At 69.8% G+C, this 16467-nt stretch overlaps 1 protein-coding gene across 3 annotated transcripts in view; it reads right to left on the bottom strand.

Moving 5' to 3' along the window:
* The window catches only part of DNMT3A (DNA methyltransferase 3 alpha), a 38085-nt gene extending 24156 nt beyond the window's left edge, over positions 1-13929 (bottom strand). Inside the window, exons 1-3 of one of the 3 annotated variants that reach the window (XM_063153279.1) lie at positions 13774-13929; positions 6780-6884; positions 1534-1858 (exon numbers count right to left, since the gene is read on the bottom strand). In XM_063153279.1, coding sequence (XP_063009349.1) covers positions 1534-1858; positions 6780-6884; positions 13774-13842 — 499 coding nt within the window. In that variant the 5' untranslated portion in view covers positions 13843-13929. Of the gene's footprint in view, positions 1-1166; positions 1225-1533; positions 1859-6779; positions 6885-13773 lie in introns of those variants that run through there. The other 2 variants (XM_063153280.1, XM_063153281.1) reach the window with 2 other exon arrangements.
* Positions 13930-16467: the final 2538 nt, after the last annotated feature.

The following is a 16467-nucleotide window of genomic DNA, read 5'->3' as shown; positions in this document are numbered from 1 at the left end:
CTCGGCATGGCCGGTGAGTCTGTGATGATTCCAGCCAGGAAGGCCCCAGTGCCAGAGCTGGGAATGCTGACACGGCTGTCCCGGGGCCCAGAGGGACCACCTGGGCTCCAGCAGATGAGCTCCTGTCCCCAGGACCGTGGGGATCACCTGCACAGCCCTCCTGGGGTCTCTGGGGGGACGAGGGTCCCTGAGGGGTTGGAGGTCCCTGGGGGGCTGGGTGTCTATGGGGATCTATGGGGGTCTCTGAGGGCTGGGGGTGTCTCTGGGCATCCCTGGAAATCCCTGGGGGTCTCTGGGGGTCTTTAGGTCCCTGTGGGTCTCTGGGAATCTCTGGAGGTCCCTGGGGTCTGGTCCCCAGAGCAGGGAGCCTCCAGGGCTTGGCTCTCACTTTTCTCTGCTCCCTCCAGGAGTTTCCTCCTGCCGCGTTTCTTCTGCGGGCCGGAGAGGGACGGGGGTCCCTGGGGGTCCCTGGGGGTCTCTGGGGGTCCCTGGTGTCCCTGGCACAGGATCCCCAGGGTTTCTCTCTCACCTTTCTCAGTGCCCTCCAGGAGTTTCCTCCTGCCGCGTTTCTTCTGGGGGTCAGAGGGGATGGGGGTCCCTAAGAGGCTGGGGGTCCCTGGGGGTCCCTGGTGTCCCTGGTGTCCCTGGGTGTCCCTGGGGGTCCCTGGGGGTCTCTGGGGGTCCCTGGTGTCCCTGGCACAGGATTCCCCAGGGTTCCTCTCTCACCTTTCTCAGTGCCCTCCAGGAGTTTCCTCCTGCCGTGTTTCTTCTGCGGGTCGGAGGGGATGGGGGTCCCTAAGGGGCTGGGGGTCCCTGGGGGTCCCTGGTGTGCCTGGGTGTCTCTGGGGGTCCCTGGGGGTCCCTAAGAGGCTGGGGGTCTCTGGGGGTCCCTGGTGTGCCTGGGTGTCTCTGGGGGTCCCTGGTGTCCCTGGGGGTCCCTGGTGTCCCTGGCACAGGATTCCCCAGGGTTTCTCTCTCACCTTTCTCAGTGCCCTCCAGGAGTTTCCTCCTGCCGTGTTTCTTCTGGGGGTCAGAGGGGATGGGGGTCCCTAAGAGGCTGGGGGTCCCTGGGGGTCCCTGGTGTCCCTGGTGTCCCTGGGTGTCCCTGGGGGTCTCTGGGGGTCCCTGGTGTCCCCGGCACAGGATCCCCAGGGTTCCTCTCTCACCTTTCTCAGTGCCCTCCAGCAGTTTCCTCCTGCCGCGTTTCTTCTGCGGGTCGGAGGGGATGGGGGTCCCTAAGGGGCTGGGGGTCTCTGGGTGTCTCTGGGTGTCTCTGGGTGTCTCTGGGGTCCCTGGGGGTCCCTGGTGTCCCCGGCACAGGATTCCCCAGGGTTTCTCTCTCACCTTTCTCAGTGCCCTCCAGGAGTTTCCTCCTGCCGCGTTTCTTCTGGGGGTCGGAGGGGATGGGGGTCCCTAAGGGGCTGGGGGGTCTCTGGGGGTCCCTGGTGTCCCTGGGTGTCCCTGGGGGTCCCTGGGGGTCTCTGGGAGTCCCTGGTGTCCCTGGCACAGGATTCCCCAGGGTTCCTCTCTCACCTTTCTCAGTGCCCTCCAGCAGTTTCCTCCTGCCGCGTTTCTTCTGCGGGTCGGAGGGGGCCATGTCGCCGTCGTCGGCGGGCGCGTCCAGCCCCTCCTTGGGCGTGCAGCGGCCGTTCTCCAGGGCCCGGCCCGCCTCCCCGGCCGCGGGGCTCTCGGCCTCGTCCTCCTCGGGCCGCCCGCCCTTGGGGCTGCCCCCGGCCTCCTCGGCGTCGCCCTCCACGTCCCCGTTGGGCAGCGGCTCGGCGGGGCTGGCCTCGGGGCACGCCGGGGGGCACTTGGGGGCGGCCGCCGTGTCCTTGGGGCTGTCACTGCTCTCCGCCTGCTGGGGGGGAAAGGGGGGCTTGGTGATGGTACACGGGGAGGGAGGGGACAGCAGCACATGGTGCTGGAAAGGGACAGCGCCGCCTCGGGTGTGCCAGGTGTGCCAGGCATGCCAAAGGGACTCTGGGGCCAGGACACCCAGTGCCACCCCATGTGTGCCAGGTGTGCCAGGCATGCCAAAGGGACTCTGGGGCCAGGACACCCAGTGCCACCCCATGTGTGCCAGGTGTGCCAGGCATGCCAAAGGGACACTGGGACCAGGACAGCCAGTGCCACCCCGTGTGTGCCAGGTGCCAGGCATGCCAAAGGGACACTGGGGCCAGGACAGCCAGTGCCACCCCTTGTGTGCCAGGTGTGCCAGGTGCCAGGCATGCCAAAGGGACACTGGGGCCAGGACAGCCAGTGCCACCCCGTGTGTGCCAGGTGCCAGGCATGCCAAAGGGACACTGGGGCCAGGACAGCCAGTGCCACCCCTTGTGTGCCAGGTGTGCCAGGTGCCAGGCATGCCAAAGGGACACTGGGGCCAGGACAGGTGTGACAGCAGCCCCAGGGCCAGGACACATGGGTACGACACCCTTGGGACTAGGACACACTGCTGTGTCACCCTGAGGACCAGGACACATGGATGTGACACTGTCATGACCAGGACAGCAGCCCCAGGGCCAGGACACGTGGGTGTGACACCCTCATGAGCAGCACACGCTGCTGTGTCACCCTGAGGACCAGGACAACCCACCATGGCACTCTCAGGACCAAACACACAGGTGTGCGTGTGACAGGTGTGTGACACGTGTGTGTGTGTGTGTGTGTGTGTGTGTGTGACAGGCACAGCCCAGCCCAGCCCTGGCCCTGAGCACCCCCAGACAGACCCTGGAGCTGCTGCCACTCCCTCCAGGTGGCCCTGGTGCTCTCCCACAGCACAGCGTGATGCCAGGCTGGCACAGCGTGATGCCAGGGTGGCACAGCGGGCACTGGACTCTCCCTGCCTGTCCCCACTGAAGTACAGGTGCCACAATGTCCCGTTTGATGACAGCCCAGGAGGGGACACGGTCCAGCTGGGGGCCTTGGTGTGAGCTCAGGTGCTGCCCACTGCCAGGGGCCGCTGGCACCAGGGCACGAGCTCCAGGGGGATGGCAGGTGATGGGCACCGCTTCCTCCATGAGGTACCCAACTGGTGCCACGGGGCACAGGAGCCCCTGGCCTGTCCCTCCTGGCTTGTCCCCCCCTGGCCTGTCCCTCCATGGGCTGCCTGGGAAGGGTCCCAGACCAGGACGGGTCCCAGAGCAGAATGGGTCCTAAACCAGGACAGGGCTTGGACCAGGACAGGTCCCAAACCAGGATGGGTCCCAAACCAGGATAGGGCCCAGACCTAAACCAGGATGGGTCCTAAACCAGGATGGGTCCCAGACCAGGACGGGTCCTAAACCACAACAGGTCCTTAACTGTGATGGGTCCTAAATCAGGATGGGTCCTAAACCAGGACAGATCCCAGACCAGGACAGGTCCCAGACCAGGACAGGTCCTAAACCAGGACAGGTCCCAGACCAGGATGGGTCCCAGACCAGGATAGGGCCCAGACCTAAACCAGGATGGGTCCTAAACCAGGATGGGTCCCAGATCAGGACGGGTCCTAAACCACAACAGGTCCTAAACTGTGATGGGTCTTAAACCAGGATGGGTCCTAAACCAGGACAGGTCCCAGACCAGGATTGATCCTAAACCTGGATGGGTCCTAAACCACAACGGGTCCTAAATCAGGATGGGTCCTAAACCAGGATGGGCTCCAAACCAGGACAGGTTCCAGACCAGGACAGGTCCTAAACCAGGACAGATTCCAGACCAGGACAGGTCCTAAACCAGGATGGGCTCCAAACCAGGACAGGTCCCAGACCAGGACAGGTCCCAGACCAGGACAGGTCCTAAACCAGGACAGGTCCTAAACCAGGACAGGTCCTAGATCAAGACAGGTCCCAGACCAGGACAGGTCCCAGACCGGGATTGCTCCTAAACGTGGATGGGTCCTAAACCACGATGGGTCCCAGATCAGGATGGGTCCCATACCAGGACGGATCCCAGACTAGGACAGGTCCCAAACCCGGCCCCTGCCGCACCCCCTGTCCCTGAGGGGGTCCCAGGTGCCACTCCCCGATACAGCTGAGGGGTCCCGGTGTCACTCCCCATGCAGCTGAGGGGTCCCAATGCAGCTGAGGGGTCCCGGCCCCCCTGGCCCCTCTCCCGCGGCTGCCGGGGCCGCATCCGTGTGAGAACAATGCAGGGGCCGGGAGAGGAAACGGCAGGAAACGGGAAGGAGCCGGGACAGCGGGGCTGGGGACGCTCGGGGCAGAGGGGTTTGGGACACTCGGGGCGGCTGCGGGCTCTGGGGATTTTGGGGTTTGGGGGGGCTGTGGGGTTAAGGGGGGCTGTGGGGTCCAAGTGGCCTGTCCCCTTCCCGTCCCAGTCTCCCCTTCCTGCCCCTGTCCCTGTCCCCTCCCCAGCCCTGTCCCTGTCCCTGTCCCTGTCCCCTCCCGGCCCCGCTGTCCCTTCCTGCCCCCCCAGCCGTCCTTCCTGCAGCTCCAGCCCCAGAACGGGCTCTGGGAACGGGCTCTGCCCTTTCTGCTGCTCCCTGCCTGGGCTGGGCCCGCCAAGGAGGCTGCTCTGCACGGCCCGGTGCCTTTCCCCTGTCCTGGGCACGGATGATGGGCACCCCCAGGGCCAGGTTGTGCCCACGGCAGTGCCAGCTGCCCTCAGCCTGCCCTGTGCCTGCCACAGCGGGCACTGCCTGCCCACCTGGGCACAGGTTCTGGGTATCCCAGGGGCCAGGCTGGCTGGCACCAGGCTGTGCCCACAGCAATGCCAGCTGCCCTCAGCCTGCCCCGTGCCCCTGGCACAGCGGGCTCTCCTCAGGGAGGAGATTTTTCGTGGCTGACATCTGCAGAGGCTGCCCTGGCACTGCCTGGGGCTGGCCATGCCAGCTCTGCTCTGCTGGCACTGGAGCTGTTGGCATGAGTACCAGCACCAGCACCAGCTGTGGCACAGCTCTGGCACCAGCCCCGGTGCCAGCTCTGGCACCAGCACCAGCACCAGCACCAGCACCAGCTTTGGTACCAGTACCAGCTCTGGCACCAGCCCCAGCACCAGCCCCAGCCCTGGCACAGCGTGGCACTGTCGGAGCACACTCCCCGGGACGGGCACCCACCCCGGCTCTGGGCAGGCTGTGCCCGCTGCCCTGGCACTGCTGCCGTCCCTCCGTGGTGCGAGGGTGCTGGGGCCGTGCTGGCCGAGCCCCGCTGCTCCCCGGCCCCGCTGCCGTTCCCGTGCCAGCATTGTTCTCCAGCAGCGCCTCCCCCGCCCCGCACGTTCCTGCCGGCCCGGGGCTGACCCGGCCAGCCCGCACAGCCCCAAACCCGGGGGACACTGCCCCAAACCCGGGGGACACTGACACTGCCCCAAACCGGGGGACACTGCCCCAAACCCGGGGGAAACTGCCAGCAACCCAGGGGACACTGACACTGCCTCGGGGGACACTGCTCCAAACCCGGGGGACACTGCCCCAACCCGGGGGACACTGACATTGCCTCGGGGGACACTGCCCCAAACCCGGGGGACACTGCCCCAAACCGGGGGGACACTGCCCCAAACCCAGGGGACACTGACACTGCCTCGGGGGACACTGCCCCAAACCCGGGGGACACTGACATTGCCTCGGGTGACACTGTGACACACGGCTGTGCCCCTGGCACCGGCATGGCATGGAGCAGGGACCAGGGATAGGCATGGCAGGGATCAGGAACCATCAGGACAGGCATGGCAGGGATCAGGGGTCAGGGATCAGGGACAGGCATGGCAGGGATCAGGGGTCAGGGATCAGGGACAGGCATGGCAGGGATCAGGGATCAGGGATCAGGGATCAGGGATGGCAGGCATGACAGGGATCAGGGATCAGGGATCAGGGACAGGCATGACAGGGATCAGGGATGGCAGGCATGACAGGGATCAGGGATGGCAGGCATGGCAGGGATCAGGGATGGCAGGCATGACAGGGATCAGGGATCAGGGACCTCAGGACAGGCAGCTCGGACCTGACACCTCCCAGCACAGGATGCGCCCTTTTGGCTGCCAGAAACTTCTCCCAAAAGGATTTGCAGCCTTCTAAGGGTGGAGAGGCCTCAGCTCTGTCTGTGCCCCAGGCCCTGCTCGTTCCCCTGTCCCTTCATCACCCTGGGCCTGTTTGTCATCCCCCTGTCCCCTCATCACTTGGGCCTGTTTGTCATCCCCCTGTCCCCTCATCACCCTGGGCCTGTTTGTCACCCTCCTGTCCCCTCCTGTGGGGATGAGGCCTGGGGACACTCTCTGAGCCTGGGAGAGCCCAAGGGCACCTTCCACCTGCTCCTCTGCTCACACCGAATTCATGTTGGCACCAGCCAGGTGCCCACCCTGCAAGGAGGTGGCACCCCTGTGGCACTGGGACACACCATGGCCTGGCAGGGACAAGCCACGAGTGTCCTCAGCCCTGGGGCCTGTCCAGCACATCTGTGGCTCCCAGCTGACCCCAGTGGGCACGGTGCCCATGGCATAGCGAGGGCTGAGTGCTGGGTGGGCATCACCCATGGGCAGGGGCTGGGGAGACCCTCATGGGGCTCTGCTCCCAGGGTCAAAGCCACCCAGGCAGGGAGTGAATGCACGATGGAGCAGAGTCACACGGGGTGGGACAGTGCCACCGGGCACAGGAGGGCACAGGAGGGCACAGGAGGGCACAGGAGGGCACAGGAGGGGAGGGACAGCCACTCTGGCTCTCAGGGGGCTGCTCTGCCTCAGCTCCCTGGCACACGGGACAGCCCATGGCACACCAGGAGCTGTCTGTCACCAAAGCAGCCCCGTGGGGACACCCAGTGCCCCCAGCTGGCACCGTGCCCGTGGCTCACCTGGGCATGCTTGCGCTTCCTCCCGGGCCGCCCGGCCTTCCTCATGGGCGTGCCTGGCTCCTGCTTCTCCTCCTTGCTCGGGGTCTCCTCGGGCTCCTCTTCCCCCTGCCAGCCACACACACACAGGATGGTTACACCCCTGGGCTGGGCACGGGGTCACGGGCACCGTGGGCACTGCTGGGGACGGGCACCTGCACAGGGGGGAGCATTGTGGCATTGCGGGGCTGGCAGCACCAGGGCACCTATGAGGGTGACAGTGACTCCTGCCATGCTTGGGCAGTGGCACAGCCTCAGCGGGTGACCCTCCTGCCCTGTGCCACCGTGCCACTGCTGCCACCCTCCAAACCCTGCACACGGAGCGCAGCAGGGCCCTGTGGGCACCCCACGGCACAGGCCTGCGGGCAGCCATGGGTCTCCCTGGAGATGAGGGCCAGCAGCAGGAGCTGGGTACCCCCGGAGCGGGCAGCGCCTGCTCGGGGGTGCCCGCTGTGCCCCAGAGGAGCGGCTGGCAGTGCCCCATGCCCCCTGGTGCCACAGCGGCCCAGCCTGGCGCTGGCAGCACGCGTGTGCCAACATGGCGGCGCAGCAGGAACAGGCCCCGGGCAGTGACCCTGCCCCTGTGCCCCCAGAGCCACCAGCACCGGGGGCACTGTCCCTGCTCTGGGCACCACGGGCACACGTTGGGCACAGGGCGGGCACAGGGGCAGGCCCCGGCACGGCGCGGGCTGGGATTCACCTGAGCCCCAGCAGAGCCTGCAGCGGCAGCAGCCGAGCAGGAAGAGGCCGCGGAGGGGGAGCGGGGAAGGAGGAGAGGCCGGCGGGGGCTGGAGAGGGAGAGGCCAGGGAGGGGATGGGGCTGGCAGGGACAGAGAGCGGGAGGGAGCCGCAGAGGCAGGGGGCTGCACGCTGGGGATGCCACATGGCTGTGTGTGGGGCACCAGGGCTGCCCTGTGCCCCCCTGTGCCCCCAGTGCTGCCACATTGCTGTGTGTGTGCCCTCAGGGCTGGCACATTGCTGTGTGTGTGACACCAGTGCTGTCCTGTGCCCCCAACACTGAGACATTGCTGCTGTGTGCCCCCAGCACTGCCACAGTGCTGCCCTGTGCCCCCAGCTCTGCCACACTGCTGCTGTGTGCCCCCAGCTCTGCCACAGTGCTGCCCTGTGCCCCCAGCTCTGCCACACTGCTGCCCTGTGCCCCCAGCTCTGCCACACTGCTGCCCTGTGCCCCCAACACTGCCACACTGCTGCCCTGTGCCCCCAACTCTGCCACACTGCTGTGTGCCCCCAACTCTGCCACACTGCTGCTGCGTGCCCCCAACACTGCCACAGTGCTGCTGTGTGCCCCCAACTCTGCCACACTGCTGCCCTGTGCCCCCAACACTGCCACATCGCTGTGTGCCCCCAACACTGCCACAGTGCTGCTGTGTGCCCCCAACTCTGCCACACTGCTGCTGTGTGCCCCCAACTCTGCCACACTGCTGCTGTGTGCCCCCAACTCTGCCACAGTGCTGCCCTGTGCCCCCAACACTGCCACAGTGCTGCCCTGTGCCCCCAACACTGCCACACTGCTGCTGCATGCCCCCAACTCTGCCACACTGCTGTGCGTGCCCCCAACTCTGCCACACTGCTGCTGTGTGCCCCCAGCTCTGCCACACTGCTGCCCTGTGCCCCCAACACTGCCACAGTGCTGCCCTGTGCCCCCAACACTGCCACATTGCTGCTGTGTGTGACCCAAACAGTGCCACACTGCTGCCCTGTGCCCCTGACACTGCCACACTGCTGCTGTGTGCCCCCAGCTCTGCCACACTGCTGCCCTGTGCCCCCGAGTTGGGCAGCTGTGCCCTCAGGATGCAGCTGGAACATCCCTGAGGGTCCTGCATGAAAATCCATGGCACTGGGACACACTGTGCCCCACGGCTGTGGTGCCCCATGGCTGTGGTACCCCATGGCTCTGGTGCCCTATGGCCGTGGTGCCCCATGGCCGTGGTGTCCCACTGCCATGGTGCCCCCAGCCATGGTCCCCATGCCAGCTCCCTTGTGCCACCCACCCACACTCAGCTGCCCACCCTGTGCGGGGACCCCCCAGCCCTTGACAGATCCCCCAGCCCTGGCACCTGCTGGCACTGCCAGCCCTGAATGAGGACAGGGACACCGCAGCCCCCGCCAGGGCCAGGCCCCAGTGCACATGGCACCCTGCTGGAAGGTTTTGGGAGGGCTCCAAGGGCCGTGTCAGGATCCCAGATCCAGCAGCATCCTGTGCACAGGGGCCTCAGGGGATTCTGGGGGTCCTTGTGCCCCCTTTCCCTGTGCCTCGCTGTGCTGTGAGGCCAGGGCAGCACCCAGGGGTGCAGGGGAGACCCTGGCACCCGTCCCAGTGCCCCAGTGCCACCCTGGCTACTGGCACTGCCCCAGCCAGCTGTCCCTCCCTGGCCCCATCCAGGCCTTGGCAGCATTTAGTGGACGTACATGGAAGATCTGGGGGTGCCAGGGGAGGATGCAGCTGGGGGGCACCCAGAGGGGTCAGGGGGCCTCAGGGTGAAAAGCTGGAGGGGCAGAGCTGCCATGGCCAGGGGACAGCAGGGTCCCCGCTGTGGAACCAGGGGATGCCCCCAGCACCCATCAGGACAGAGAACCCTCCGGGGGCACAGCCGGCACCCCAAAAGCCGGGCAGGAGTGCGGGTGCAGCCCGGGCAGCAGCAGGGCTGACACAGGGGGCTCTGTGCCCCATCGCGGTGCCGCAGCCCCCCGGTGCCCGCATCATCCCTGAGTCATCGCCGCGCGTCCATCACCGGGCCCGTCCCCGGGAGGGAGCGCGGGGCTCCGGGCACGTCCCAGCGCTGCTCCCGCTCTGCTGCCAAGCAACGGCCCGGGGGGAACGGCGGAACGGCGGCCGGGCTGCGGCATGGCGCAGTGCTGGCTGCGCTTCCAGCCCTGCTCCGGGTACCGGCCCTGCTCCGGGGACCGGGCCTGCTCCGCGGTACCGGGCCTGCTCTGCGGTACCGGGCCTGATCTGTGCTTCCAGCCCTGCTCCGGGTACCGGGCCTGCTCCGGGTACCGGCCCTGCTCCGGGGACCGGGCCTGCTCCGCGGTACCGGGCCTGCTCCGCGGTACTGGCCCTGCTCTGCGGTACCGGCCCTGCTCTGTGCTTCCAGCCCTGCTCCGGGTACCGGGCCTGCTCCCCGGTACCGGCTCTGCTCTGCGGTACCGGCCCTGCTCAGTGGTACCAGCCCTGCTCCGGGTACCGGCCCTGCTCCGGGGACTGGGCCTGCTCTGCGGTACCGGCCCTGCTCTGTGCTTCCAGCCCTGCTCCGGGTACCGGGCCTGCTCCCCGGTACCGGCTCTGCTCTGCGGTACTGGCCCTGCTCAGTGGTACCAGCCCTGCTCCGGGTACTGGCCCTGCTCCGGGGACCGGGCCTGCTCCGCGGTACCGGCCCTGCTCAGTGGTACCAGCCCTGCTCCGCGGTACCGGCCCCGCTCCCCGGTACCGGCCCTGCTTTGCAGTACTGCCAGCACAGCCCGGCCCATGGTACCAGCCCTGCTCTAGGTACCGGCCCTGCTCCCCAGTACCGGCCCTGCCCCGTGGTACTGGCTCTGCTCAGTGGTACCGGCTCTGCTCCGCGGTACCGGCCCTGCTCTGCGGTACCGGCCCCGCTCTGCGGTACCGGCTCTGCTCCGTGGTACTGGCTCTGCTCCCCGGTACCGGCCCTGCTCAGCGGTACCGGCTCTGCTCCCTGGTACCAGCCCTGCTCAGTGATACCAGCCCCACTCCACGATACTGGCCCTGCTCCCCGGTACCGCCAGCCCCGCCCCGCGGTACCGCCAGCACAGCCCGGCCTGTGGTACCGGCTCTGCTCCCCGGTATCGCCAGCACAGCCCCGCTCTGCAGTACCGGCCTCGCTCCCTGGCGCCAGGCCCACTCCCCGGTACCGCCAGCACAGAACCGATCCGGGCACCGCCAGCACAGCCCCGCTCCCCGGTACCGGGCCTGATCCCTGGTACCGCCAGCACAGCCTGGCCCACGGTACCGCCAGCACAGCCCCAATCCACAGTACCGGCCACGCTAACCGGTACCGCCAGCACAGCCCGGCCCGCGGTACCGCCAGCACAGCCCCGATCCGCAGTACTGGGCCCGCTCCCCGGTACCGGCCCCGCTAACCGGTACCGCCAGCACAGCCCGGCCCGCGGTACCGCCAGCACAGCCCCGCTCCCCGGTACCGGCCCCGCTCCCCGGTACCGGCCCCGCTGAGCGGTACCGCAGCACAGCCCGGCCCGCGGCCCCGGGGATCCCGCCTGTGCAGAGCTGCCCCGGCCGGCAGCGGGGCTCGGCCCGCCGGGAGCCACCGGCCCGGCCCGCCCGGAGGCGCCGGGGGAGGCTCGGCCGCGGGGGCCGCGGGGGCAGCGGAGCCGCCGGCAGCACCGTGACCTCGGCGTGCGGCCGCGGGGGAGGCGGCGCCGCATCCCGCGGGGTCAGCCCGGGACAGCGCCTGGCCCAGCGCGGCTGCCAGCGACGGGCACTGCCAGGGCCCGGGGGCACCGGGCTGCAGTGGGCACTGCCAGGGCCCGGGGGCACCGGGCTGCAGGGGCACTGCCATGGACCGGGGGCACCGGGCTGCAGCGGGCACTGCCCTGTTCCCATGGGCATCGGGCTGTAGGGGCACTGCCATAGACTGGGGGTACCGGGCTGTAACGGGCACTGCCCTGGCTCTGCCCTGTTCCCATGGGCACCGGGCTGCAGGGGCACTGCCATGGACCGGGGGCACCGGGCTGCAGCGGGCACTGCCCTGTTCCCATGGGCACCGAGCTGCAGGGGCACTGCCATGGACCGGGGGCACCGGGCTGTAATGGGCACTGCCCTGCTCCCGGGGGTACCGGGCTGAAGCGGGCACTGCCCTGGCTCTGCTCTGTGCCCATGGGCACCGGGCTGCAGGGGCACTGCCATGGACCGGGGGCACCGGGCTGCAGCGGGCACTGCCATGGACTGGGGGTACCGGGCTGCAGTGGGCACTGCCCTGGCTCTGCTCTGTGCCCATGGGTACCGGGCTGCGGCGGGCACTGCCCCAGCTCTGCCCTGTGCCCCCCGTGCCCCCAGAACCATCCCAAAGCATGGGGGCTGCGCATCCGCCCCGCTCCCGGCTCCTGCAGGGCAAGACCGACCTGGCCATGGGGTACCCATGCCCCCAGCTGTGCCAAAAACGTGCCAGGCACATCCCAGGGACACATGGACACATCCCAGGGGAAACACGGACACATCCCAACAGACACATGGACACACGGGGACACATCTCAGGGGACACACGAGCACATCCCAGGGGACATATGGACACATCCCACAGGACACACAGACACATCCAAACAGACACACAGGGACATACCCCAGGGGACACACGGACACATCCCGGGGGACACACAGACACATCCCAGGGGACACATGGGCACATCCCAGCGGACACAGTCACATCCTAAGGGACACGTGGACGCACCCCATGGACACATGGTCCTGCCCCTCGGGCTGCCGGGACCAATGGCTGCAGGATGGGGAGCAGCACCGTGTGACACAGCGTGACCCAGGTGGCCAGCAGGAACCGGGACGTGACCCTGACCTGGCCATGGGACGGTCACAGGAACCAGGACGTGACCCTGACCTGGCTGTGGGACGGTCACAGGAACCAGGATGACCCTGACCTGGCTGTGGGACAGTCACAGGAACCGGGATGACCCTGACCTGGCCATGGGACAGTCACAGGAACCGGGACGTGACCCTGACCTGGCCGTGGGACGGTCACAGGAACCGGGACGTGACCCTGACCTGGCTGTGGGACGGTCACAGGAACCAGGATGACCCTGACCTGGCTGTGGGATGGTCACAGGAACCGGGACATGACCCTGACCTGGCTGTGGGACAGTCACAGGAACCGGGACGTGACCCCGACCTGGCTGTGGGACGGTGACAGGAACCAGGATGACCCTGACCTGGCCATGGGACGGTCACAGGAACCAGGATGTGACCCTGACCTGGCTGTGGGACGGTGACAGGAACCAGGATGACCCTGACCTGGCTGTGGGATGGTCACAGGAACCGGGATGACCCTGACCTGGCTGTGGGACGGTCACAGGAACCGGGATGACCCTGACCTGGCCATGGGACAGTCACAGGAACCGGGACGTGACCCTGACCTGGCTGTGGGACGGTGACAGGAACCAGGATGACCCTGACCTGGCCGTGGCACGGTCACAGGAACCGGGACGTGACCCCGACCTGGCCGTGCCCGCAGTGGGACAGTGTCCAGATGTCCAGCTGGCCGTGCCCCAGTGCCCACGCTCTGCCCAGCCCTGCCCTGTGCTGCTGGGCACTGCCCCACAGGAAGAGCCATGGCACTGGGAGTGGCCACCCCGGCCCAGCAGGTTCTGGGTGTCCCTCCTGAGCCTGGTGTCACACATGGAGGAGCAGCAGGGACCCCCGGAACAAGCGGGACCCCCCGAGGGGGCAGCAGGGCTGGCACGAGTGTTACAGGCCACCGTGCATCCCGCCTGGCATGGGGCATGGACCCCATCCTGCGGGACACCCGCACCGTGCCAGCCGCCTCACCCCAGCTCTCCCCGCAGCCGGGAGGTGACAGCAGGTCCGTGTCCCCGTCCCCTCCCCGCGCTGCCCGGCGCCAGGAATAGCTCAATCCGCGCTAATCCCGCCCGCCCGCGCCTCGGGCCTCTCCCGCTTCCCCGTTCCCTCCGCCCTGCGGCACCGGGGGCCCCGCGGCCCCTTCTCCCGCCGGCCGGGAAGGAGCCGAGCCCCCGAACCCCCAAAAGGAGCCGAGCCCCGGTGGCCCCGAAAGGAACCGAATCCCGGAGGCCTCCGGGCGGGACGGAGCCGAACCCCGGAGGCCCCGGGCCGGGATGTACCGAGCCCCGGAGCCCTCCGGCCGCGCTCCCCCGGGATGCGCCGGTATGCCCGGGATGTGCCGGTGCCCCGTATCCCCGGGACCGGACCGGGCCGTACCTTGTGCGTGTCGAGCGCCTCGCGGCTGGGCGCGGGGCTGCCGGTGTCCAGGCTCCCGCTGGACGGCATGGTGGGCCGGGGGCCGCCGCCTGTCAGCAGCACCGGAGCGGAGCCCGCTGCGCTCGGAGGGTCCCGGAGCCGTCCCCGATGCCGCTGCCTGCTCGCTGCTGGCCCTGCGGGGAGAGCGGAGGGACGCGGGTCAGGGGCTGCTCCCGCCCCGCCGGCCCCGGCCCGGCCCCAGCCCCGGCAATTATTAACGTGCCACAGCCTTGACTCGGCCGGGCCGGGCCGGGCCGGGCCGGGCTGGGCTGGGCTGGGCTCGGCTCATGCCCCGCCAGTGCCCGCACGGTGCCCGAGAACATCCCGGCCTGGCCAGGGGTGCAGGGCTGCGGGGTGAGGGTCAGGGGTGCAGGGGGAACAGGGGATGCAGGGTGAGGGGTGCACAGGGGGTGCACGGTGTGGGTTCAGGCTGCGTGGTGAGGGGTGCAGAGCATGGGGAGCACTGTGGGGCACGGGGGGCATGGTGTGAGATGTGGGGAGCCTACGGGGGTGCAGCTGTGGGGCACAATGTCCATGGTGTGGGGTGCAGAATGTGGGGCACAGAGCCCATGGTGCAGGGTGCAGGGTGTAGGGCACAGTGTCCATGGTGTGGGGCACAGTGCCCATGGTGTGGGGCGCAGCTGTGGGGCACAGGGCCCATGGTGTGGGGCGCAGGCCGTGGGCACAGGGTGCAGGACAGGGGTGCCCAGAGCTGCCTGGGGGCCCAGGGGGATGCAGGGTGTGAGTGTTGGGTACAGGGAGCCGGGGGACATTGTCTGTGGGGTCCGGGGGGTGCTGGCTGTGCGGGACGGGGTGCGGGGTGCCGGGTGCGGGGGGTGCTGGCTGTGCGGGGTCCCGGGTGCGGGGTCCCGGGTGCGGGGGGTGCTGGCTGTGCGGGGTGCCGGGTGCGGGGTGCCGGGTGCGGGGTCCCGGGTGCGGGGTGCCGGGTGCGGGGGGTGCTGGCTGTGCGGGGTGCCGGGTGCGGGGTGCCGGGTGCGGGGGGTGCTGGCTGTGCGGGGTCCCGGGTGCGGGGTCCCGGGTGCGGGGTGCCGGGGGTGCTGGCTGTGCGGGGTGCTGGCTGTGCGGGGTGCCGGGTGCGGGGTCCCGGGTGCGGGGTGCCGGGTGCGGGGTCCCGGGTGCGGGGGGTGCTGGCTGTGCGGGGTCCCGGGTGCGGGGTGCCGGGTGCGGGGGGTGCTGGCTGCGCGGGGTCCCGGGTGCGGGGTGCCGGGGGTGCTGGCTGTGCGGGGTGCCGGGTGCGGGGTGCGGGGGGTGCTGGCTGTGCGGGACGGGGTGCAGGGTGCGGGGTGCGGGGTGCCGGGTGCGGGGTGCGGGGTGCGGGGGGTGCTGGCTGTGCGGGGTCCCGGGTGCGGGGTCCCGGGTGCGGGGTCCCGGGTGCGGGGTGCCGGGGGTGCTGGCTGTGCGGGGTGCTGGCTGTGCGGGGTGCCGGGTGCGGGGTGCCGGGTGCGGGGCGCTGCCTGCGGGCTCCGGGGGCCGCATGCGGGGGGCCGGGGCGGAGGCGCCAGCCGGCACCTGTTGCTATGGCAAACGCTGCATTCGCCATGGCCGGGGCTGCTGTTGCCTTTGGCACCGGAGCTGCAATTTGTTTCTAGAGCTTTCCAGCCGCAGCCGTTCCCAGCGGCGGGCGGGGGGCTCGGGCGGGGGCTCGGGGGGGCCGCGCCGGGCAGGACGGCACCGCTCCCAGCCCAGGGCATCCCCCGGCCCGCGCCCGGGGCAGCTGGGGGGCTGCTGGGGGGCTGCAGCCGCCCCCCGACACCGCCCCCGGGATTTGGGGCGCTGGGGGGCAGATGGGGGAGCTCAGCCCCCTGCCCCAGCGCCCCCCGAGCGGCCCCTCCCGCGGGGTGGAGGGAGGATGGGGCGGGCAGGGGACTGGGGGGTGGGCGCAGGCTGGGGATGCCGGGGTGGGGTGCGGGATCTGGGGGTGCAGATTGGGGCTGTGGGGTGCACGCTGTACCCCAAGCACAGCGGGCGCTGGGGGGGCACTCCCCGGCCCCCTTCCCTCGGCAGCGCGGGGAGCCCCCGGGGAAGCCCCGGTCCCCTGGGCGGCACAGCGCTGCCACCCACGCCAGCGCCCCGCGGGCACGCTCGGCCCGGGGGCACCGGGATGCCGTCGGTGACGGGCCGAGGCTGGCACCGGCACCCCCCGCACCCCCAGACCACCGCTACTGCCCCCCTGTCAGCGGCGGTGCCACCAGGCAGCCCCACGGCACGGCACGGCACGGCACGGCACAGCACAGCACCTCGGCCCCCCGTTCCCCTGCGAGTCGCCTCCCGGGGTGCCGCTGGCTGAGCCCCCCACTATCGCCGAGCCCCCCGGGACCCCGCTCCCGCCGCGCCTCGGCTCGGCACGGCACGGCACGGCACGGCACGGCACGGCACGGCACGGCACGGCCCCGAGGCGCTTATGGCACGGCACGGCACGGCACGGACACGTGCAGCGGGAGGGAAGCACCGGGGACACCGCGGCTGCACCTCGGGGGATCCCCGGCCGCGCTCGCTCGGGGGGTCCCAAGCCGGGGGTCCCAAGCCGGGGGTCCCAAGCCGGGGGTCTCCGCCGTGCCGCCCCCGGTCCCCCCGGCAGCGGGACCCTCCGGCAGCCCCGGGGCACGGCCGAGCCCCTCTCCCTCCCTCCCGGCC

Source organism: Melospiza melodia, chromosome 3, assembly GCF_035770615.1.
Source record: "Melospiza melodia melodia isolate bMelMel2 chromosome 3, bMelMel2.pri, whole genome shotgun sequence".
In the NCBI taxonomy this organism is placed as follows: Eukaryota; Metazoa; Chordata; class Aves; order Passeriformes; family Passerellidae; genus Melospiza; species Melospiza melodia.
The sequence above is the reverse complement of the archived record's forward strand: the minus strand, read 5'-3'. Positions and strand labels throughout refer to the sequence as shown.